At 40.5% G+C, this 17,500-nt stretch overlaps 2 protein-coding genes across 3 annotated transcripts; both read left to right on the top strand.

Annotated features, from left to right (window-relative positions):
• Nucleotides 1–12: 12 nt before the first annotated feature.
• Nucleotides 13–2,226, top strand: LOC112976553 (KRAB-A domain-containing protein 2-like). The gene is made up of 2 exons (XM_026087932.1): nt 13–207; nt 343–2,226. The coding sequence occupies exon 2, from the start codon at nt 520–522 to the stop codon at nt 1,303–1,305; it is 786 nt and encodes a 261-aa protein (XP_025943717.1). The 5' UTR covers nt 13–207; nt 343–519; the 3' UTR covers nt 1,306–2,226.
• Nucleotides 2,227–11,150: 8,924 nt separating this feature from the next.
• LOC112976554 (probable G-protein coupled receptor 141) lies at nt 11,151–17,166 on the top strand. 2 transcript variants are annotated; one of them, XM_026087933.1, is made up of 4 exons: nt 11,151–11,178; nt 11,469–11,565; nt 12,740–12,812; nt 14,176–17,166. In XM_026087933.1, the coding sequence occupies exon 4, from the start codon at nt 14,203–14,205 to the stop codon at nt 15,064–15,066; it is 864 nt and encodes a 287-aa protein (XP_025943718.1). In that variant the 5' UTR covers nt 11,151–11,178; nt 11,469–11,565; nt 12,740–12,812; nt 14,176–14,202; the 3' UTR covers nt 15,067–17,166. The 2 variants fall into 2 exon arrangements, with proteins under 2 accessions (XP_025943718.1, XP_025943719.1); XM_026087934.1 differs by lacking the exons at nt 11,151–11,178; nt 11,469–11,565 and having other exon boundaries at nt 12,723–12,812.
• The last annotated feature ends 334 nt before the right edge of the window (nt 17,167–17,500 follow it).

The raw sequence follows: 17,500 nt of genomic DNA, 5'->3' as shown, positions 1-17,500 counted from the left end.
TCAGATTTCTCCACTTCCTAAGTAATCAGCCCTGAAGATGCCTCAGGATTTCGAAGCTAAATTCAGAGAAGAACTTTACAAAAAGTATAAGAAATGCTCCAAGTACGTGATCCCACAGGAGGAGTATTATGCAACTATTGCTGAAATAAAGAAGGCAAGGCAGAATCCCAAGGCAAAGTCAAGACATGAATACTATCTGCTTACGAAGTAAGTATGGAAGACCCACTCCTTTTTTTTTTAAACTGTAGGCACACAGATCATTACTTTGCCCCTTTAGATGCACAGCATTTTTATTAATAACCTGTATGCTATTTCCCTCATTTTGGATACRAAATTCTACAGTGTGGAGACACTGAGAAGCTGATTAAGAGGAGGCAGACAAAAGAGGATCTCCCATGTATTACGTGAGCATTGAGGACACATACGATATTATCAAAAAAGCACATATGGCTACTAGCCATGGTGGCCGCGACCATGTCATAAAACACTTGTCGTCTAACTACGCAAACGTCACCAGAGATGCTGTTGAGCTCTTCAAATCCTTCTGTGCAGTGTGCCAGAAAAAAAAAAAGGCAACTCTTGGTTAAAAAGGTTGCTGGCCAGTCAGCTCTGAACAAGGAGCACTTAGCAAGGGGGCAAATTGACTTTATCAGTATGCAGTCCATGTCTCTGGGCAGCTTGAAGTGGATAATGGTGTACCAGGATTGCTTCACCAAATTTTATGTTCTCCATCTGCTTACATCAAAAAAAGCAGCTGAGCTGGCTCTACAGCTTCTTGACATCTTTCTCACTTTTGGTGCCCCTGTTGCATCGCAAGGTCATGATGGAACTGAAATCATTACTGAAGTAATACAAGAACTAAAATATTTGTGGCCTCAGCTCAGCTTGGTGCCTGGAAAACCAAGACACCCTCAAAGCCAAGAATTGCTAGAGCATCCAGACAGCAATATTAAGGATATGCTCGTGGAATGGATGGCAGACAATAACTCATGGGATTGGACTATGGGAATTCGCTTTGTGCAGTTCACTAAGAATTCAGCTTACCACTCTGGAATAAACTGTGCACCATATACAGCTCTATTTGGAACAGATCCCAGGTGTGGGCTTACCTTGACCTCTCTTCCATCAGATATCATCAACTGCCTAAAGGTCAAGGAAGACTTGGCCTCTGTGCTGACTGCCCCTGCTGTATCCCCTGTTTCTGTGGGTGACACAGCTCCAGATGACCACACTGGCACTGCTATTGGAACTGAGGCTACAACAGAGCCTGCATCTGAGTCTCTGCCAGCTGAAATTCACCTGTAACCACAGAAATCTCCACCCATGCAGACCTTACAGATATTTAGCCTTTTGCCACCAGAGTCCATGGCCAGAGGATCACCACTAGCTATCCCAGCTTCGGAAGTTGACCTCTGTTTTCACCAGTGAAACTCCTGTAAGCAGGATGAAGGAGCACATGTGGACCAGGCTGGCCAAGTGGAACAAGGCAGGTCGGCATATGAGAAGGCAAAGTGTGGCTGAGCCAACCTTCAGGCAGGCAAGAATGGAGRCGACGTGACTGTCTCCCAGGCTGACCAAAGGACTGGCAAACAAGCTGATTCAAATGCTACAAAGCAAAAAGGATGCAACAACAGCCTGTGTCATGATTGCCTCAACTGTGAAAATTGCTCGCTCAGTACTGAAGGGTTTAAAAACAAACCAAAGGAAAAATTACTGTTTTACCTCTCTTACTCAAGCTTACATTCCAAGCTTATATTGGTTTTGAGGAATTTAAATCTGCAAATTAATGTATCGAGATATTTTTCCAAAATTAAGTTAAAAAGTGATAAATAATAGTTTACTTATTTAGCAGTATGTAGATCTGGAGGAGGGGAAGAGGAGAGGGAAGGAAGCTGTTGTTTTCTTTGGTGTGAACTAGAACAACCTCAGCCTACCAACACAAAGTCCTGCTTCCCCCCATCAGTGATTACTGTTAAAAGGTAATATCTAATCATGATATTGCTTATGTCACCTTGCCATAATGAAGGAACTAGGAACTGATATCATTTGTTTTTGTACTGAGTTTATCATAAATGTATTTTACTGCATGAATTTAATTTCATTAGGGAACAGAGTTAATTAGTGTAGCTCTTTCTCATTACTAATGTAACCCATATATATGGAGAGTCTCTTCACCTCTGCTGTATCTCCTCTGTATGTGATCTTGTAATAAATAAAGTGGCAATATCCTGTAGCACTACTCTGATATTCATGAATTTGCTCTGTTCAGGGCTGCTGAGGAGCTATTGTACCGTTTCATGCATTTTACCTTCTCTCGGCAATAATTGACCTGGAAACTCAGTCTCAAAAACATGAAGAAAAATAATGATACAAGAGAGTAGAGCTCCCATTCTATCCACCACTATCAGCAGACTGCAAAACCAAACTGATACGTCTTGCACTGAGAAGTATTGTTCAGTCAATTAAGCAGTTTGAAAGGCTGAACCTTTTTTGGTGCTTTAGGAGAGATGGAGTTCTTTGTAATGCAACAGGGGGGTGCAGTGGATAAACAAGTTTGGAAAATAACATGAGCAAACTTTTAACCCCAATGAATGTGAAGTACATGAAGCAGCAAAATTACAAGAACAGATGAAAAACCTGACAAGTGAAATTAGGCACTAAGCAGTTAGTGCACAGACAAATATGTAAAGCCAAGCTGTGTGACAAAAACAAATCTGTAAGAAAAATGTCAGCTGTTCCTTGGCTAAATTCCCCAAACTGGGCAAGATAATAGGTCACTTGTGGGCACATTTAACTATATGAGGGACACAAAAAGGTGGTAGCAGAGGAAAAATACAGCATGTGAAATACATCACCATAACAACAACTTTTACAAAAGTGTGTAGGAGTGTGAAACCACTGCAGTTACTGGTGAACTAAAAATGAGAAAAATAATTATTTTGGTCCAAAGCAGTTTCTTGCCTTTTAATGTCAAGAGGTTTTCTTGCTAGTACAAGAGGTTTGGTGTTTGTTTTTTTTTGTTTGTGTTTTGTTTTTTTTTTTTTTTTGCTATTACAGAAAAACCCTGAGCTGATAAAATAACAAGGACAGAATCCTATTCAGCAGATCAGAATGTGTGTATGAGCAAATTGTAATTTAGATACATTACTCAGTGTTCCACATTGATAATTGCTGCAAGTTAGTTACTATATTTAGTAATCATTTTTAGTAACTTGAAACTCCACAAAGCTATAAACACAAAATAAAGACAGGGAAGGGCAACTCACCTCTCTGGTATTAAGATTGGTTAAAATCACAGAATCGTAATAAAAATATGTTGGAAGAGATCTCTTGAGGTCATCTAGTCCTATCCCTTGCTCAAAGCAAGGCTAAACTCAAAGTTAGATGAGGTTGCTCAGGGCCACTTACAGCTATGTTTTGAAAATCTCCAAGGATGGAGAATCCACACACCTTCTCTGGGCTCCTGTCCCAGAGCTGCACCACTCACATGGTGATTTTTTTTCTTTTCTTTTTTTTTGTACATCAGTCAGAACTTCTCTTGCTGCAGCTTGTGACTGTTGCCTCTTGTCCTTTCACTGTGTGTCTCTGAGGGAGTCTTACTCCATCTTATTTATAACCCCTGTTATTTAGAGCAAGACAGCAGTTAGTTCACCTCGTCTCACCCCTTAGCCTTCTCTTTTTCTAACTAAATGAACCCAGTTCCTGCAATCTGCTGGCTATGGTCTTTCTAGCACAGGTCACTATGTCACTGTTGCCCATCATTGCAAGGGCACACTGAAAACCCATGTTCAGCTTTGCCCCACGGTCCTTTTCTGCCGAGCTGCTACCCAGGCAGTCAGTCCCCATCCCATCCTGATGCACAGGATTGTTTTGTCCCAGGCGCAGGACTTTGTATCTGCATTTGTCAAACTTTATAAGATTCCTGTTGACCCATTCCTCCAGTTTGCTGCGGTCCTTCTGAATGGCAACTCTGTGCTCCAGTGTATTACTGCTCCCCCCAGGCTGGTATTATCCRCAAAGTTGCTGAGGGTGCATTCTGCCCTGTTATGCAGGTTGCTGTTGAAGCTGTTGAACAGTGTCACTTCCAGCACTGAGGGACACTACTCATAACTGACTGCCACTTAGTCTTTGCATCACTGACCTTTGAGCCCAGTAGTCCAGCCAAACTAGTTCAGAGCCCTTCTGGCAAGGCTAGCAAGCCTGTTGGCAAAGATGCTCTTGCCTCCCTTTGTCAGGTGGTCCCGTCTCTGCCCATCAGCCTTCCCTTCTCGAAGAGGGATGAAGCTCTGTGGGTGACACCAGTCACATGCATGTGCTGACCCACAGAACGTATCTCCATCTGCCTGGGCCTTTTCGCTTGACCAGAAGGACTGAGAACATCACCCAGGCCCCCATTCCCTTCACCCTAGCTTTCAGAGCTGTGTAGTTGTCTTCAATCAATGTCTGTCTTGGCGGTATCATCGGTGCCCGTGTGGTCAGGCAGCAAAGGGTAGTAGTCTGAAAGCCAGACAAGCCTCAGCTCTTTCCTCTCAATATCTTTGATCTGGGCCCTGGGCAGTCAGCAAACCTCCCAGAATGTCAGGTCTGCCTGGCAGATAGGTGCCCCTGTGCCCTGCAGAAGTCCCCAGCCACTGTTACCCATTGCTTCCTCTTTCTGGCAGCAGGTCTCGTCCATGAACGAGCTATGCCCAGCATGAGTGCCTCCCCCATCAGTACTCCTCCTCTCCTGTTGCGAAGACCCTACATCTGCTTTGCACTCACACACCTGCAGATGGAAAAAAAAGAGCCTCCTTGTTCCTGGAAGTCACAGGCTTCTGACCTCGGCTGTCAGGGCAGTCCCTCCTCTTCGAGCAGAGCCTCTGACCATCTTCTTCTGGCTGGTGTGGTGTTTGGGCTCCTGACCCCGCTGAACCTCTGCAAAGACCCTGTCCATCTTCAGGGAGGGTTCACCTTTTCTGAAGCTCTGCTGTCTGCTCACATCCTCCCACAGCTCCTTCACCTGGCACCTCAGTGACAACACCAGAGCATAGCCCACACGGGAGGCAAACACAGACCTATACAGTCTCTTCAAATGAGTTTTGCACCCTAGAAAGGTTTTTCTTTCCTGGAGTAACCCATACTCCAGGAAAGCTTTCTGAAAAGTTTTCATTTTTGAAAGATCCATATGTTACATTTTCACAATATTTCAACTGTTTGCTTCAAAATTGCATTTTTCTTTTCAAAGTTAAGCCATATTTTTAAAAAGGGAGTAAGAATAGCATTCTATTGCCCCAAATTGTAACTTTTTACTTCTGATTGGACAAATATTTTGTATTGCAGTGCCTTATTTTAGGAAATAAAATTGAGTTTTGATCTGACCTTAGTTTTATTCAAACTGTTAAGCATGCAAAGCAAAAAATCCCCAAGGTTCAAACAGGAAAAATCTATGTTATTTAGATAAATTTAAATCAGGAGGATTTTCGAAGTATGGGTAGGATTTAACAAGCAACTTCAAAATCAACTAATTTTTAGCTTCGTGTAGGTGACAAACAAAGGTTTGAAAATCATGCTTAAAATTGTGCATGGTAAAAGAGGAAAGAAGTGAGAGAATTAATTGCCTCTTTCTGTGTCCTCATTTGGACTGAAGGACCTAGTCCCTGGATTTATTTTTGAGAGGTTGCAGCTTCTGATGCAAAGGAACATAACTTTGAATTTTTAGATGAATTAGGCTCTCATCTTTACAGATAAATATAATATTTTTAAAGATTCTTATTATTTCCACTACAATTATTTCAGTTATTCTGTACATTGAAAATATACAACTGAAACACATAAATCTATGTATGTTTTGAAATCTCTAAGTAAACTCCCTCCCTGATTTACATCTGCACTTTAGATCAAATTATTTGTCATATTTAAGGCAGCTCTTTCTCTGCCAGATTTAAGTACAATAAATCTCCAAAAAGGTCAGGATTTGTTTAGAGGAAAAGTATGACTTCTTGCAGAGAAAACCTTCCTCATGCACTTATTTCTTATTATGACTGAATAGCTGCTGAAAGGATGTCACATGGAGTTGGTATATGTAACTGAATGTTACTCAGATTATGGAAAATTGTTCTGCCTTGTTTCCTTATGCAAGTGTGTGCAGCTGCAGCCATCCTGTAACCAAAACACTTTGAGAAACAACCCTGTGGCTTGGGTCAGTGACAACCCTGGGGAAAACGGCCAACTGTCCCTTCATCCTTGGAAGGCAGCTATAGGGGATGCTGCAACCAGTATCATTTAAAAGGCACTCATAAGAACAGGGAAGGGATCTCTGTTTGAGAAGGAATTTGTAGTGATAGGGCAGAGAAATGCTTATGGTGTTTTTTGGCTTTTATTTATATTAAAGGTATACAGGAAACATATCTAAAAGCATTGTGGTTTACAAAACGTGACTTGACTTGAGCCAGTCCTATGATCCCCTGTTAAGTAAAATCCCTTCTTTTTCCTCACAGGTATTTAAAATGGGAGTGGAGCAAGGACTTTGGGCCATGTCAAATATTTCATGGTCCAGATGACTGCATTTCCCTGCAGAAAAGTTTGTGCTCTCTGAGGTCCTGGAGGTCCATATAAACAGCCAACTGACAAGTCTATCACTATGCAATAGTAGATTAGTCAGGCAGGTTTGCAAGGATGTTGGTAACCCACCAGCTACGATTAAAGAACTGCTTAAAGGAACAGCAGCTTCTCCTTTTGATTCTTGCCAGAATGCATATTTACCCTGTGGCTGAACCTCCATATGACTGCTAACACAGAAGCCTTTTCAGAGTTGCAGCTATTTAATGTGGGTGCTCTCAAATCCTGCCTCTGCTGTATATGGCATAAAAGAGAGAAGGTTCTCAATTCCTTTCAATTGCTTGACTGAGCAACATCAATCTTATTTTTCTTAGTTGTGCTAGTAAAGTTTATTTTTATTTATTTTTTCTTTTTTTAAATTGACCAGTGTTTTTTGGTTCTTTTATTTAATACTAAGAACTTTTCTACCTTCATTCCTGGGCCTTCKCCTTGGGGCTGAGCATTCCTCTCAGTCTCTAAACATCTTGTGGTTTCTCTGATTGGGTTCAAGAATTATGGTGCTTCTGACAGTCTATTCTCTTCATCCATGAGCCTCAGTCATTCCCTCTGTTCTTTGCAAAAGGAGTGCATCACTAGCAAGTGTTGTATTTGTACTGGGTTGCACTTGACTTGAGACTCTTCCTGGATCTGGGGTTGCTCCCTTACCAAATTTTCGGATGAAGAGCAGCAGAGTCTTAATCCCTGCTCCACCGTATTTGCTCAGAGACTTTCAAGCCACAGGCAGAGACAGGAGAGGCATGCTGAAGCTCAGAAACACTGGCCTCCTGGTAACCCCAGTGTGCTTCAGTGGAAAGTGGCAAAAAAGCCCCCACAGCAGAGCTCCCTCCACCCCCAAAGGCAGGGAAATGTGTAATCCTAAAAGACTCTCTTCTACTTTTAGAGRCAGCCTCCTCGTATCTCTCTGAAGCAGCCACCACTGGCACCTACAGCAGGACAATATTTGGAATGGAGGGATCTGATTATTGCTCTAGACTCCCTTTCTCCATTTCTCTCTTCAGTTGGCAACAGCTGCATTAAGATATTCAAGCTTCAAGCTTGTGGCGTTTTGTACTAATTTGAGTTTTAGTATTTCAAAAAATGATTGGTAGTTGAGTACAAGATTTTATAAAGTAACCTCATGTTTCACGTACAGAAATAATTTCCTCCTTGTGTCTTTTGCATTAACAAAGACTTCCCTCATCCTTCACTTCCAAGAACTGCCGGTGGTTGAAAGAAAAGCAATTTAGTTAATAACTTCATTTTAAACATTCCCTTCCATCCCATTCTCTCTTTATACCATCTATTTTTGTTACAATGGAAAGATAAATCCAACAGGACTCTGCTAAATGGTTCATTTGGAATCTATCATATATTTCACTTTCACAGAGTTAGCTTAAAGTATGATAATTAGCTGCACGGCCCATCTATGCTTTAGGGTAGGAATGTTCTTACAATTACAGTAATTGCTCAAATCCTTGAACTGACAAAACAGAGAAACAGTGAAAGCAATTGAACGCATTAATGTAGACAGTTTGGTGGTACTTAGGTTCCTGCTAATTTTAGTACAAAAGCAGTTTGATTGGTTGCACATATTCTCTTTACCATGTGTTGAGAGTATGGGGTATAAACAGACATACGGCATGGCATACATTTTATTTTGTTCCTGCAAACAGCATGCATAATGAAATCTCAGAGCTTCCCTGATTTGTAAAAAATGCAACAGAAGTGACATTGTTCTTTCACCTTGCAAAAGTTGAATGTGGCCAAATTATTTAGGCAATAGGTATAACATATTTAATATCTAACATCATATAGTGAGAAAAAAGCCTTTCAGAGTTGCTTTAGGAGATGCTCTCACATAATGGTTGCTCACATATACAGCAAATAGGAAACCTRGGTAAGACTTAAATATGCATACAGTCTGCTTTATGATTCAAAGGTGTTTCCTCTTAAATGCCTTTTTTGTGTCCTGTAAAGAAATACCTTTTTGTAAGGAAGTGGTTTGATCATTGCTTGCCCTTATCATGGCGCTAGAAGGAACAGAACTGCCAGGACATAAGTCAAAACAGCAGACGTAATCACTGTTGGTGATTAAACCACCAAATGAGTTTGCAATCTCCTCCTGAAAAGAGGAAGAGCTGGATGCTTCAAAGTCAAAAGAAACCTGAGGCCTAGGAGAGTGTAATCACAGAGGCCCCAACAGAGATACTATTTGCTTGGCAACTTTGACAATCTTTTCTTAAATCACTGGGTGTCCAGATCGAATGATGCCAATGATAACTGTGATTAGAATATAAAATGACACGTCTGCCTTAAGAAATGTATGTGTCTGCCGGAGCTACTGGACTAACCGTGGAAGATGGAATGGCTAGCACATAGGTTCATTTCTGTTTGCTACTGGCATCTCTGAAGAGAAGAGGAGGAATACTTTAAATAATGAGGATCTTCTTTTAARACCTTCCAGATTATTCTTATCCGCACAATGCTTTGTTTCCTAAATCACTTCTACCCCCAAACATTGCAGAACTTCTTTTTTTTCTGTTGTATTTTCCTCTTCAAATTGTGGCCATGCTGCCTAGTGGACTTAGGCACTCTGAGGGTGAAAGACTCCACTGCACAAATAGCCTCAACTTTAGAGGTCCTTCTGCTTGTGGATTTGCCTCACTTTAGGTTTTTCAAACCTCCTGGTCCTGTCTTTTTTTTCAGGGACTAAAAAAAAGCATCTTCTGTGGTGGAATCCAGTAACTGAAGATTCAAATTTCAAACTCAGCCTTGCTTCTCTGGGCTAAACTTATTTTGAAATCCTACAGGAAATTAAATAGGAGAAGACTGGTAGCCTGCATCATAAACTTAGTATTCAAATTTCTACTTACCAGTAGGAACTCAAAAATTTTCTAGTTTCACAATCAATCCAGTTTCACCTACTGAAAACAGCATGAAATATTACCACTGTATACTGGAGATGTTCTAGGTCTCCTGTCATGTACTGATTTTTAATTTTTTTATATCTCAGAATTCTCACTATCTCAAAATTCTCACCATTTTCCTTCAAAAGGCAAGTCATAGCCTGCTTGTGATATACCCTGCCAAATTTCTCTATAGAAATCCCTGATATACCATTTCTAGTTATCTAAGACATAACATCTACTTTCGAAGCATATTAAATAGGTACAACTGAGGCAACTATACATTATTATTTATAATAAACAGAGAAGCCAGACAGCCTCTTCCACCATGACAAACAAAGAATAAGAAACCTCTCAGCAAATTCGCAACTGAATAGATTAAAGATTAGCCTGAGCATCTCAAATCTCCTGCTAGCCTTGTTGCCCATTTACTGACTGAAATTGTTTTTTTCTTCACGCTCATGGATGGGTTGGTTTTGCAAGTTAAAGGGATTATCTGGCAGGGTCACCAACCATGAAGTATGACTAGCTTGTTTTCCAGTACCTGTGCCTCATGTGTATCAGAGTGGGACTGCAAGAACCACAGGCAATCACAGAAAAGGCAGTAAGGTGAAACTTAATGCAAGTACTCCCTATCTTGCTGTTGTTTACAACTTGTGTTTATATGTAGCTTAGTTTCCAGGGCTAACTGACTAGCAATATTTAATGCTAATAAACTATTGTAATTCTGAGTAGTTAGGACCCTAGGTTGGAAAGAGCTAAAACTGAAAACCTATGCAGTAACAGAAGTGTAGTTGTGTCACAGCTCCTAGACAGAAAGAAGTTCTTGAGAYTGTATGTGAATCCAATGTTGCTGTTATACTTATTGGTAAACATATCATTTTCTTATGTAGTGACACAGAAAACAGGGGAAATCTGCGGAGATGAAATAAAATTAAGAACTTTAAAGAATTCTGCTGTGGATCTAGCCACTGCTTAAAGGAACTTCTCTACACCTACGCATGAGCACACTCAGTAACACTTCCATAAAGACTCATCCAATCTCGAAACATCCAGCAAGTCTTGTTCCTCTTCTCTCAACTCTTGCTTCCTCTTCTGTATCATTTTCTCTGATTAACAGAAAAAATAGAGAGAATTTAACCCTTCTTTCCCCTTCTCTGTCTTCTCTGTTTTCACCAATGTTGAATCACATATGTCCAGTAGTTTCTTCCCCTAAAATCTATTTGTGGTGCTCCTCTTAAACTGGATCTCTGATGTGATATGCATTTCCCCTTCAACCTTTATTCTCACCACTGGTCCAGGTAATCTATTGCACTGAGGAAATCAGAAACAGAGGCAAGATCTGAAAGTTCATTTGAACAGCCTGAAATGACTCAGTTTCCTCTTTTACTCACATAGGAGGCTGACCTAGAATTTAAGACCTAGGTTACAGAGTTGAACGATTTTTTCAAACAGAAGTATGTGAAGATGAAAGTTTAACAGATGCTGAACAGTTTCAATGTGCAACCTTCAAGGAACATGTCAAGGACAAAGTGACAGAGAGGTCAGAAACATCAATTTAGAAGTTCAGTTTCTGGCACCCAGGAGTTCTGACATCAGTCAAAGGTGCTCTCCCAAGGTCACAAGAGAACTTTCTACGCAACACCTTTGCAAGCTTTTTGGAATCACTGTACATCCAAAGAGCTCAGCTGAACAGGTAAGAGAGAGCGTGCTAGGCTCTTGATCTCATATGTGGCTTTGGCTCTGGAGTGCTGGTTGTCACATAGCAGCTATTTGAGGAACCTAATCTCTTCATGTGTCTTCTACATTATTATTTGGTGGTCCAGACTTTGTGGATCACTTCAGGCCTTGTGGACTGAGCATAAGACATTCCCCTGCTTTATTCAAAGGCTGTGGATATAATTTCATGGTCACTTTAACCCATTGAAAGCATGGGCATCTGACACTCAGGTGGTTCCCACCCTACCCTCCTATATGTTTCTGCAGATCCAGCTGATCATTTTGTCATCCAAACACCACTGCTAACATGTCATGCAGCAGCCTGTCCTTAAGTGGGATTAAAGTGATGCTGGATCCACACTTGGTGAGTGCCATTATTCACATAGCTGCTTTCCTTCAATGCTCTGTCTGCCGGAGCTTTGGCAATTACATGTTTTTCTTAACCCCAGCCCAAGAGTGTATACAGTCACCAAGATGGGCTTCTCTCCTGTTATGAATCTTGGTCTAGATGAACTTATAACCGCTTCCTCAAAACTTTCAGAGCTTATCCTGAGGATATCTTGCAGATTGCTCTCTCCATGTTCTTGCTCATACTGAAAAACCTTTCTGTTACTTTGACTTTTAGCACCCTTAGTTTTTCAAGTCTTCATATTTATTTACTCCTAATAGGTCTGCTTTCATATCTTGTTCTTCCTAATGACTGTACTTAATAGTAGGAGAGAAGCCTCTCAAAGGGAACCTCCAAGAGCAATACTAGTTTGACCCCACCAGGAAACTGTTATTTTGTAACCGCTCACAAAACCTCGCACATTGTTCATTCTTATTTGTTCTTCGAGCACTGACATCTCTGACTGTGATCTAGAACTCAAACTGAAAGATAAACTGGGCTAGCTTTCTTTCTGTTTCCTGTCTAATCAAGAGACTGCTATTTTTACTGTCCCTAGAAGAGCCCTGACTATTGAATCACCATTACTTTCAGACAGCTATGTTATAGCAACACTATGGGTCGGGGTCTGCCCTCATGCCTGTGGTTCACACATATTCTTCAAGCATCACTGGTCTCTGTCTGTTTTGTTTAACAGTAGGCACTCTAAATCTCTTTTAGTGTTAGAGCGAAGTCTCTTGTTAACTCTACTAAACATGCACTAAAAGTGCACGTAGGATGAAAATTCCCCTGCTCAGTTGTGTATTTCTTCACTTACTTGCTTAGYGGCAAAATCCAGTAACTTGTAACAGTGGTATAGCTTAGGAAATCACTGCCAGTCTGAACTTTAAGACTGACCAAGCTGTGGGCAGCTGTAGGCCTGCCAGGAAGGTTTATCCTACATGTCCATGGACAGTGTTGATCTCTGACAGCTCAGCAGCCCTCCAGCAGTTCTTTCTGCATGAACAGCAAAGTAGTGTTTGATTTGAACGTATGTGATCACTATCTCTGTGTGAAGCAAAAAAGGCTTGTGTCTTCCTGTAAATGGTCTGAGAAAACCCTCAACTGTTCTCAGGCAAACAATAACACCAATATCTCTTTCTCACACTGACAGTATATGTCATACTACGGATGCATGAAATGGCAAAGAAGAGGGGGAAAAAAACACAAAAATAAGAGATTATAAGGTAAAATTTATTTTAAATATACTATTTCCATAAATAGTGAAAAAACATAATCTTTTTCTGAGTAATATCATCAGGGAATTTCCAAAACCTGCTAAAATTGTTGCTACCTAGTGCTGTAATTATGCTGTTTGTAACAACAGAAAAAATTGTATGTACTTAAAGTCACTTTGAAATCTAGTAACATACAGTGGAAAGGGAATTTGTTTTAAGACCAGAAGGACATCTTATTAAAGCTTGTAAAACTTGTCTTACAGCCAAGTTGCTAGGGAGGCAAATTTTTCTTGCCTTCCCCAGGAGTATTAGGCAGGTATATAAATTTAACCACTTAAATTTTTCTATGCATACGAAACATATGTTTTAAAATGGAGCGAATATAAAGGTTTAGATCAGTCTTGGATGCAGCACTCCAATGGTTTTCTAAAGATGCTTTGACTGATGCTTCATAAACAAGAAGTTTCTCTGAAAATGTTTTGCACATAGAGTCAATAAACAGGATAAACACACTTAAAGGTCCTTTGATACTGATACTGATACTGGAAGTGTGCTTTGTAAATATTTTATAGATGCGTACAACAGAGTTAAGAATTGCCAATTAAAACTAGATTATTGATTTCAAACTTCAGAAGAATCAGAGACAGAAGACTCCCTTTCTAAGAGACCATTTCTCAGCTGTTATTTTGTTCTGTTGAAACTATTTGTAAGGTGAGGACAGATTTCATTAGCAAAGTATGCATATACTCTGCATGCTGTCACCATATCCTTGTGTGCAAACAGAAACCTGTGTGCAAGCCCAAACAACTGAGCAATCCACTGTTTGCCTTTTCTCTAAATATGAATGCAGCTGTACATTGCTATGTTCTATGAATCTTGAAACTGAAATCTGTTGCTGCCTCACGGCTGTCCTGCAGTCATCCAGCACGATGCTAAAAAGGTGGCTCAGGTCTCTTCATAAGTTATTCACAGCTTATACATGAAACCTCTTTACATTCCAGCATTTTTCCCACTTTCAATTTTAGCTTTGTAACATGGGTGCAAATTTGTATAATTTATGAACAGATCGTGTCTTGACTATTCCAAAGGCCAAATCTAGAGGTAAATAATTAGAAAAGAACTCTGGAATGCAGTTTAGTATATGAAAAAATCATTCATAATTTTATACGATACGGTTTTAATACCAAAATGCAGTTTATTGCTGTCATATATAGTATGCCAACTTTTATAAGACTATATACCACATAGGATAACGCTGTTTCAAATGCAATTCAGTAAATGTCACTTCATCRGTCTGGGATATTCCATAATTAACAATAAAGGAAGCAAAGACATCATGTCTATTTTAAAAATTCCCATTCTTCATTTTCAGTAACCTTCAAAAGAGGAGATTAGGAAGATGCCTAACACCAGCTTAACACAACAGACTCATCCCTTGAATGAAACAGCGCTGGAAGCCTCTGAGAGACTCCGCTCCGTCCTGATAGCACTGTACAGCATTGACCTGGCTGGAGGCACTCTTGGGGTCATCGTGATGTCGCATCACTTGTTTCAAAGGAGATCGCAATCTGTGATGACAATTATCATCATCAGCCTCCTGGTGCTGCACACCCTCCTGCTATTTAGCATTCCCTTCCGCCTCAGCTATTACATTTTACGTGAGTGGAAATTCGGGAAGTTTGCCTGCAAGCTAGTAAGCGCCATGATCTATCTCCACATGTACACCACCTTCGCTTTTTACATTGCTATCATCATAATACGCCTCTTCCGACTAGAGTTTAAGAAGTGCTACACTACAACTTGGGTGACTGCTGTCTGGCTGCTGGGAGCACTGGTGATCTCACCTGTTTTTCTCTCTTACTACGGCACCTCTAAAGCATATGATTCCTCTGAATGCTTTCAGTTCCACCAGGAGCTACAGGAGACACCCATAGTGATAGTAAACTATTGCTTAGTTGGAATTTTGGTGGTGATTTGCACTGTACTCACCACAATCCAGTTATCTGTGATCTATAGACTGGCTGTGAAATATTGGCCTGACATCTACTCCCATGTTGAATTCAGGGCTCAAGCAAAGAGTTTCTTCTTTATCTTGGTAACATTAGTATGCTTTATGCCTCATCATGTTTTCAGAATATATTACATCCAAAACTCCAGCCAGGATAAAGACCATAAACTAATCCCATACAATGAAATTTTTTTAGCTTTAACAACAATGTGCTGCTTGGATATGTTGTGCTTCATAGCAGGAATAGCCCATTGAATTGTGAACTACTAGGAAATCCAGTTGTAGTGTGTCGATACTGGCTCTTGGCAGAAACAAAACCGTCAGGATTTTACCGAGCTAGGGAGACTGCTGAGTTTTCAGCATGGCTATATAGGATTGTAGTTTCTCTGGGTTTTGCAGTCTTGTAAGATATATCTTTCTGAATTTACTGTTTTTTATCTTCTCTCTTGAAGGTAGATGCATCAGTCTTACTGTGTCTAAGTGTCATGTCCTGAAGCTCATTAAGATTTTCCTCAGCTCTCCCTCTCTCTCTAATGGTTCTGGCACAAGTATCCATCCCTTTCTCTTTTTTCTCAAAGTGTCTCAGTTACAACAACCCACTGTGCCCAATAAATGGTCTACTCTGAAGGTTTAACAATTTCTTCTGACATTTGTGATACTGATGACAGAGGGGAAAAAAGGTGTTTTCCTCTACAGGATTTGTACTAGTGATTTTAGATAACAAGGCTGGAAACAGGGTATAAATGAAATAGTTTAATAGAAGCCTTCTTTTCTTCACCTGTACAAACTATATATTAAATGAAATGAAAACATGTAAATCTCACTACTTCACCTTTACTTGCCTCATTTCAAAAAAGCAACAAGCTCATTGAATTGTGGTAATTAAACATTTAGAGTGAATGAGAGCTGAACAGGCCATGAGTTTCAAAACTTCTGTCTTAAGTGACTCTCCCACCAGGACTGGACCTACTGCTGTTAATCCTTAGGCCCATAGTAGCCTACAAAAAAGAAGTTACTGTGATCCCCTGCTCATGATAACTGGAGCTGGATTCAGGATTGAGGGATCTGATCCTTCACTGAAGGAACAACTACCCTTTGTAAGAGGGAAATATTTTATCAGCCTTCAAAAAAAAGCCTTTGAGCAGAAAATCTCTTTGATGTCTGCTCACTTTCAGTTGCCTTGTTGATTTATTGTCAGATGCCATATTTTTTCAATTTACAGATATAACAAAGCAAAACTAGAATAAATTAGCTGAACTCTGTTTAATCAGTTCAGCATATGCTTATGCATGTGTATACAAATTCATGCTGGAGTGTATGTTTCCTCCACTAGATAGATTATATTCTTTGTGACCTTGAAAAGTGGAATGAAATAATTGATAGTCTTGTTCCCTCAGGAACTGCATCTGTTCTGGGAATCTCTGTTTTATCTTTATTTTCATAGTAAAAGTTATTTTCATGATTGAATTCTGCATGTTCTGCTCAGTGGAGAAGGCCTCTAATCCTACTGTCTATGGCCCCACTGTCATTTTCTGCATCCCAACAGCTTGAGACCAGATTGCTCCCAACCCAAACTCCAAGGAGTCCCACAGGGAAGTGCTCCCCCCTCCATAGCCCCTKTGTAGTCACGATTTGTAGTCTGTCAGTCTTTGCTTCAAGAGTGCTATGCTACTTGGATTTAAAAAGGCCAAAAGTTGATTTGAGAGAGTTAAAAGAGCTACACCTATCAAGTAATGCTAGTGATGCTCAGATTGATGGCATTTCTTCAAACAAAAGAGACTATGTCTACCTTGCCAATCCTGAATAAACATTTTTGCCTTTAATCATTTCCTAACCCTGCTTGTGCAAAAGCTCCCAGGGGTTACAGGATCCTTTCTGCCTCTTTTTAAAAGCGGGAGGTGTACAGGGGAGCTTCAGCAAGTCCTTCAGGCTCCTGAAAATTCTGGCCTTAGGGCTTCCCCCAGGCTTACCAGGTCCACTGCTGTTCATACAGTACTGTCTTCTCAGTYTGTGATTTTCCAAGCAGTAGTCAGAGATACAATACCATACAATAGAGATAAAGTGCAAAAGGCCAGATTCCGAAATGAGTGAATAGTTCCCAAACCAGTGGCTTTTTAAATTCCATCTCTGTACAGGCAGGACACAATATACTTAGCTGGTAAGAGCCCCTAGAGGTGAAAAAGCTTAAATAAAGCCTTGGTGCTTCAGAACAGTTTTGAGGAAGACAAGGCAAGAGGCAGGGCCTGCAGAGAAGGCCACCAGAGAGAGCTGGGGTAAGTTGGATCTACCAAAATATTTAGGAAAACTGGTTAAGCTTTAGGTGAGGCAACAAGCACTCTTTTTTTCCTCCTCTGAATACTGGACTCTTGTGACTAAATAAAAAGTCTGTTGTTTGAAGAAGTAACCTGTGTCACTGCCTTTTCTTACTGACCAGTATTTCCAAGATGATCTCTATGAAGACTGGAGCCACCTGACGCAGCTTGTGAGTTGACTGATAATCTAGCAGTCCAATATAAAAGGGTGCAAGGAAAGGGAAATTACATGACCTAAGGATTTCATCGAAATCTGGCCATGTTTGGAAGGTACTTTCATGCAAGGCCTGAGAGAGGGGTTAGAGGTACAAATCCTCAGCTATGGTAACAAACCATGTAGTTCCTACAAGAATGCGATTTCTCCAGATTTTAGGGAC

The sequence above is a fragment of the Apteryx rowi genome, unplaced genomic scaffold, assembly GCF_003343035.1.
Source record: "Apteryx rowi isolate R43461 unplaced genomic scaffold, aptRow1 scaffold_741, whole genome shotgun sequence".
Classification (NCBI taxonomy): Eukaryota; Metazoa; Chordata; class Aves; order Apterygiformes; family Apterygidae; genus Apteryx; species Apteryx rowi.
This window is presented reverse-complemented; position numbering and strand designations above follow the sequence as displayed.

Coding starts and splice junctions, on each gene's coding strand:
- LOC112976553 (XM_026087932.1), top strand. CDS start 520: ATGCTGTTGAGCTCTTCAAATCCTTCTGTGCAGTGTGCCAGAAAAAAA.
- LOC112976554 (XM_026087933.1), top strand. CDS start 14,203: ATGCCTAACACCAGCTTAACACAACAGACTCATCCCTTGAATGAAACA.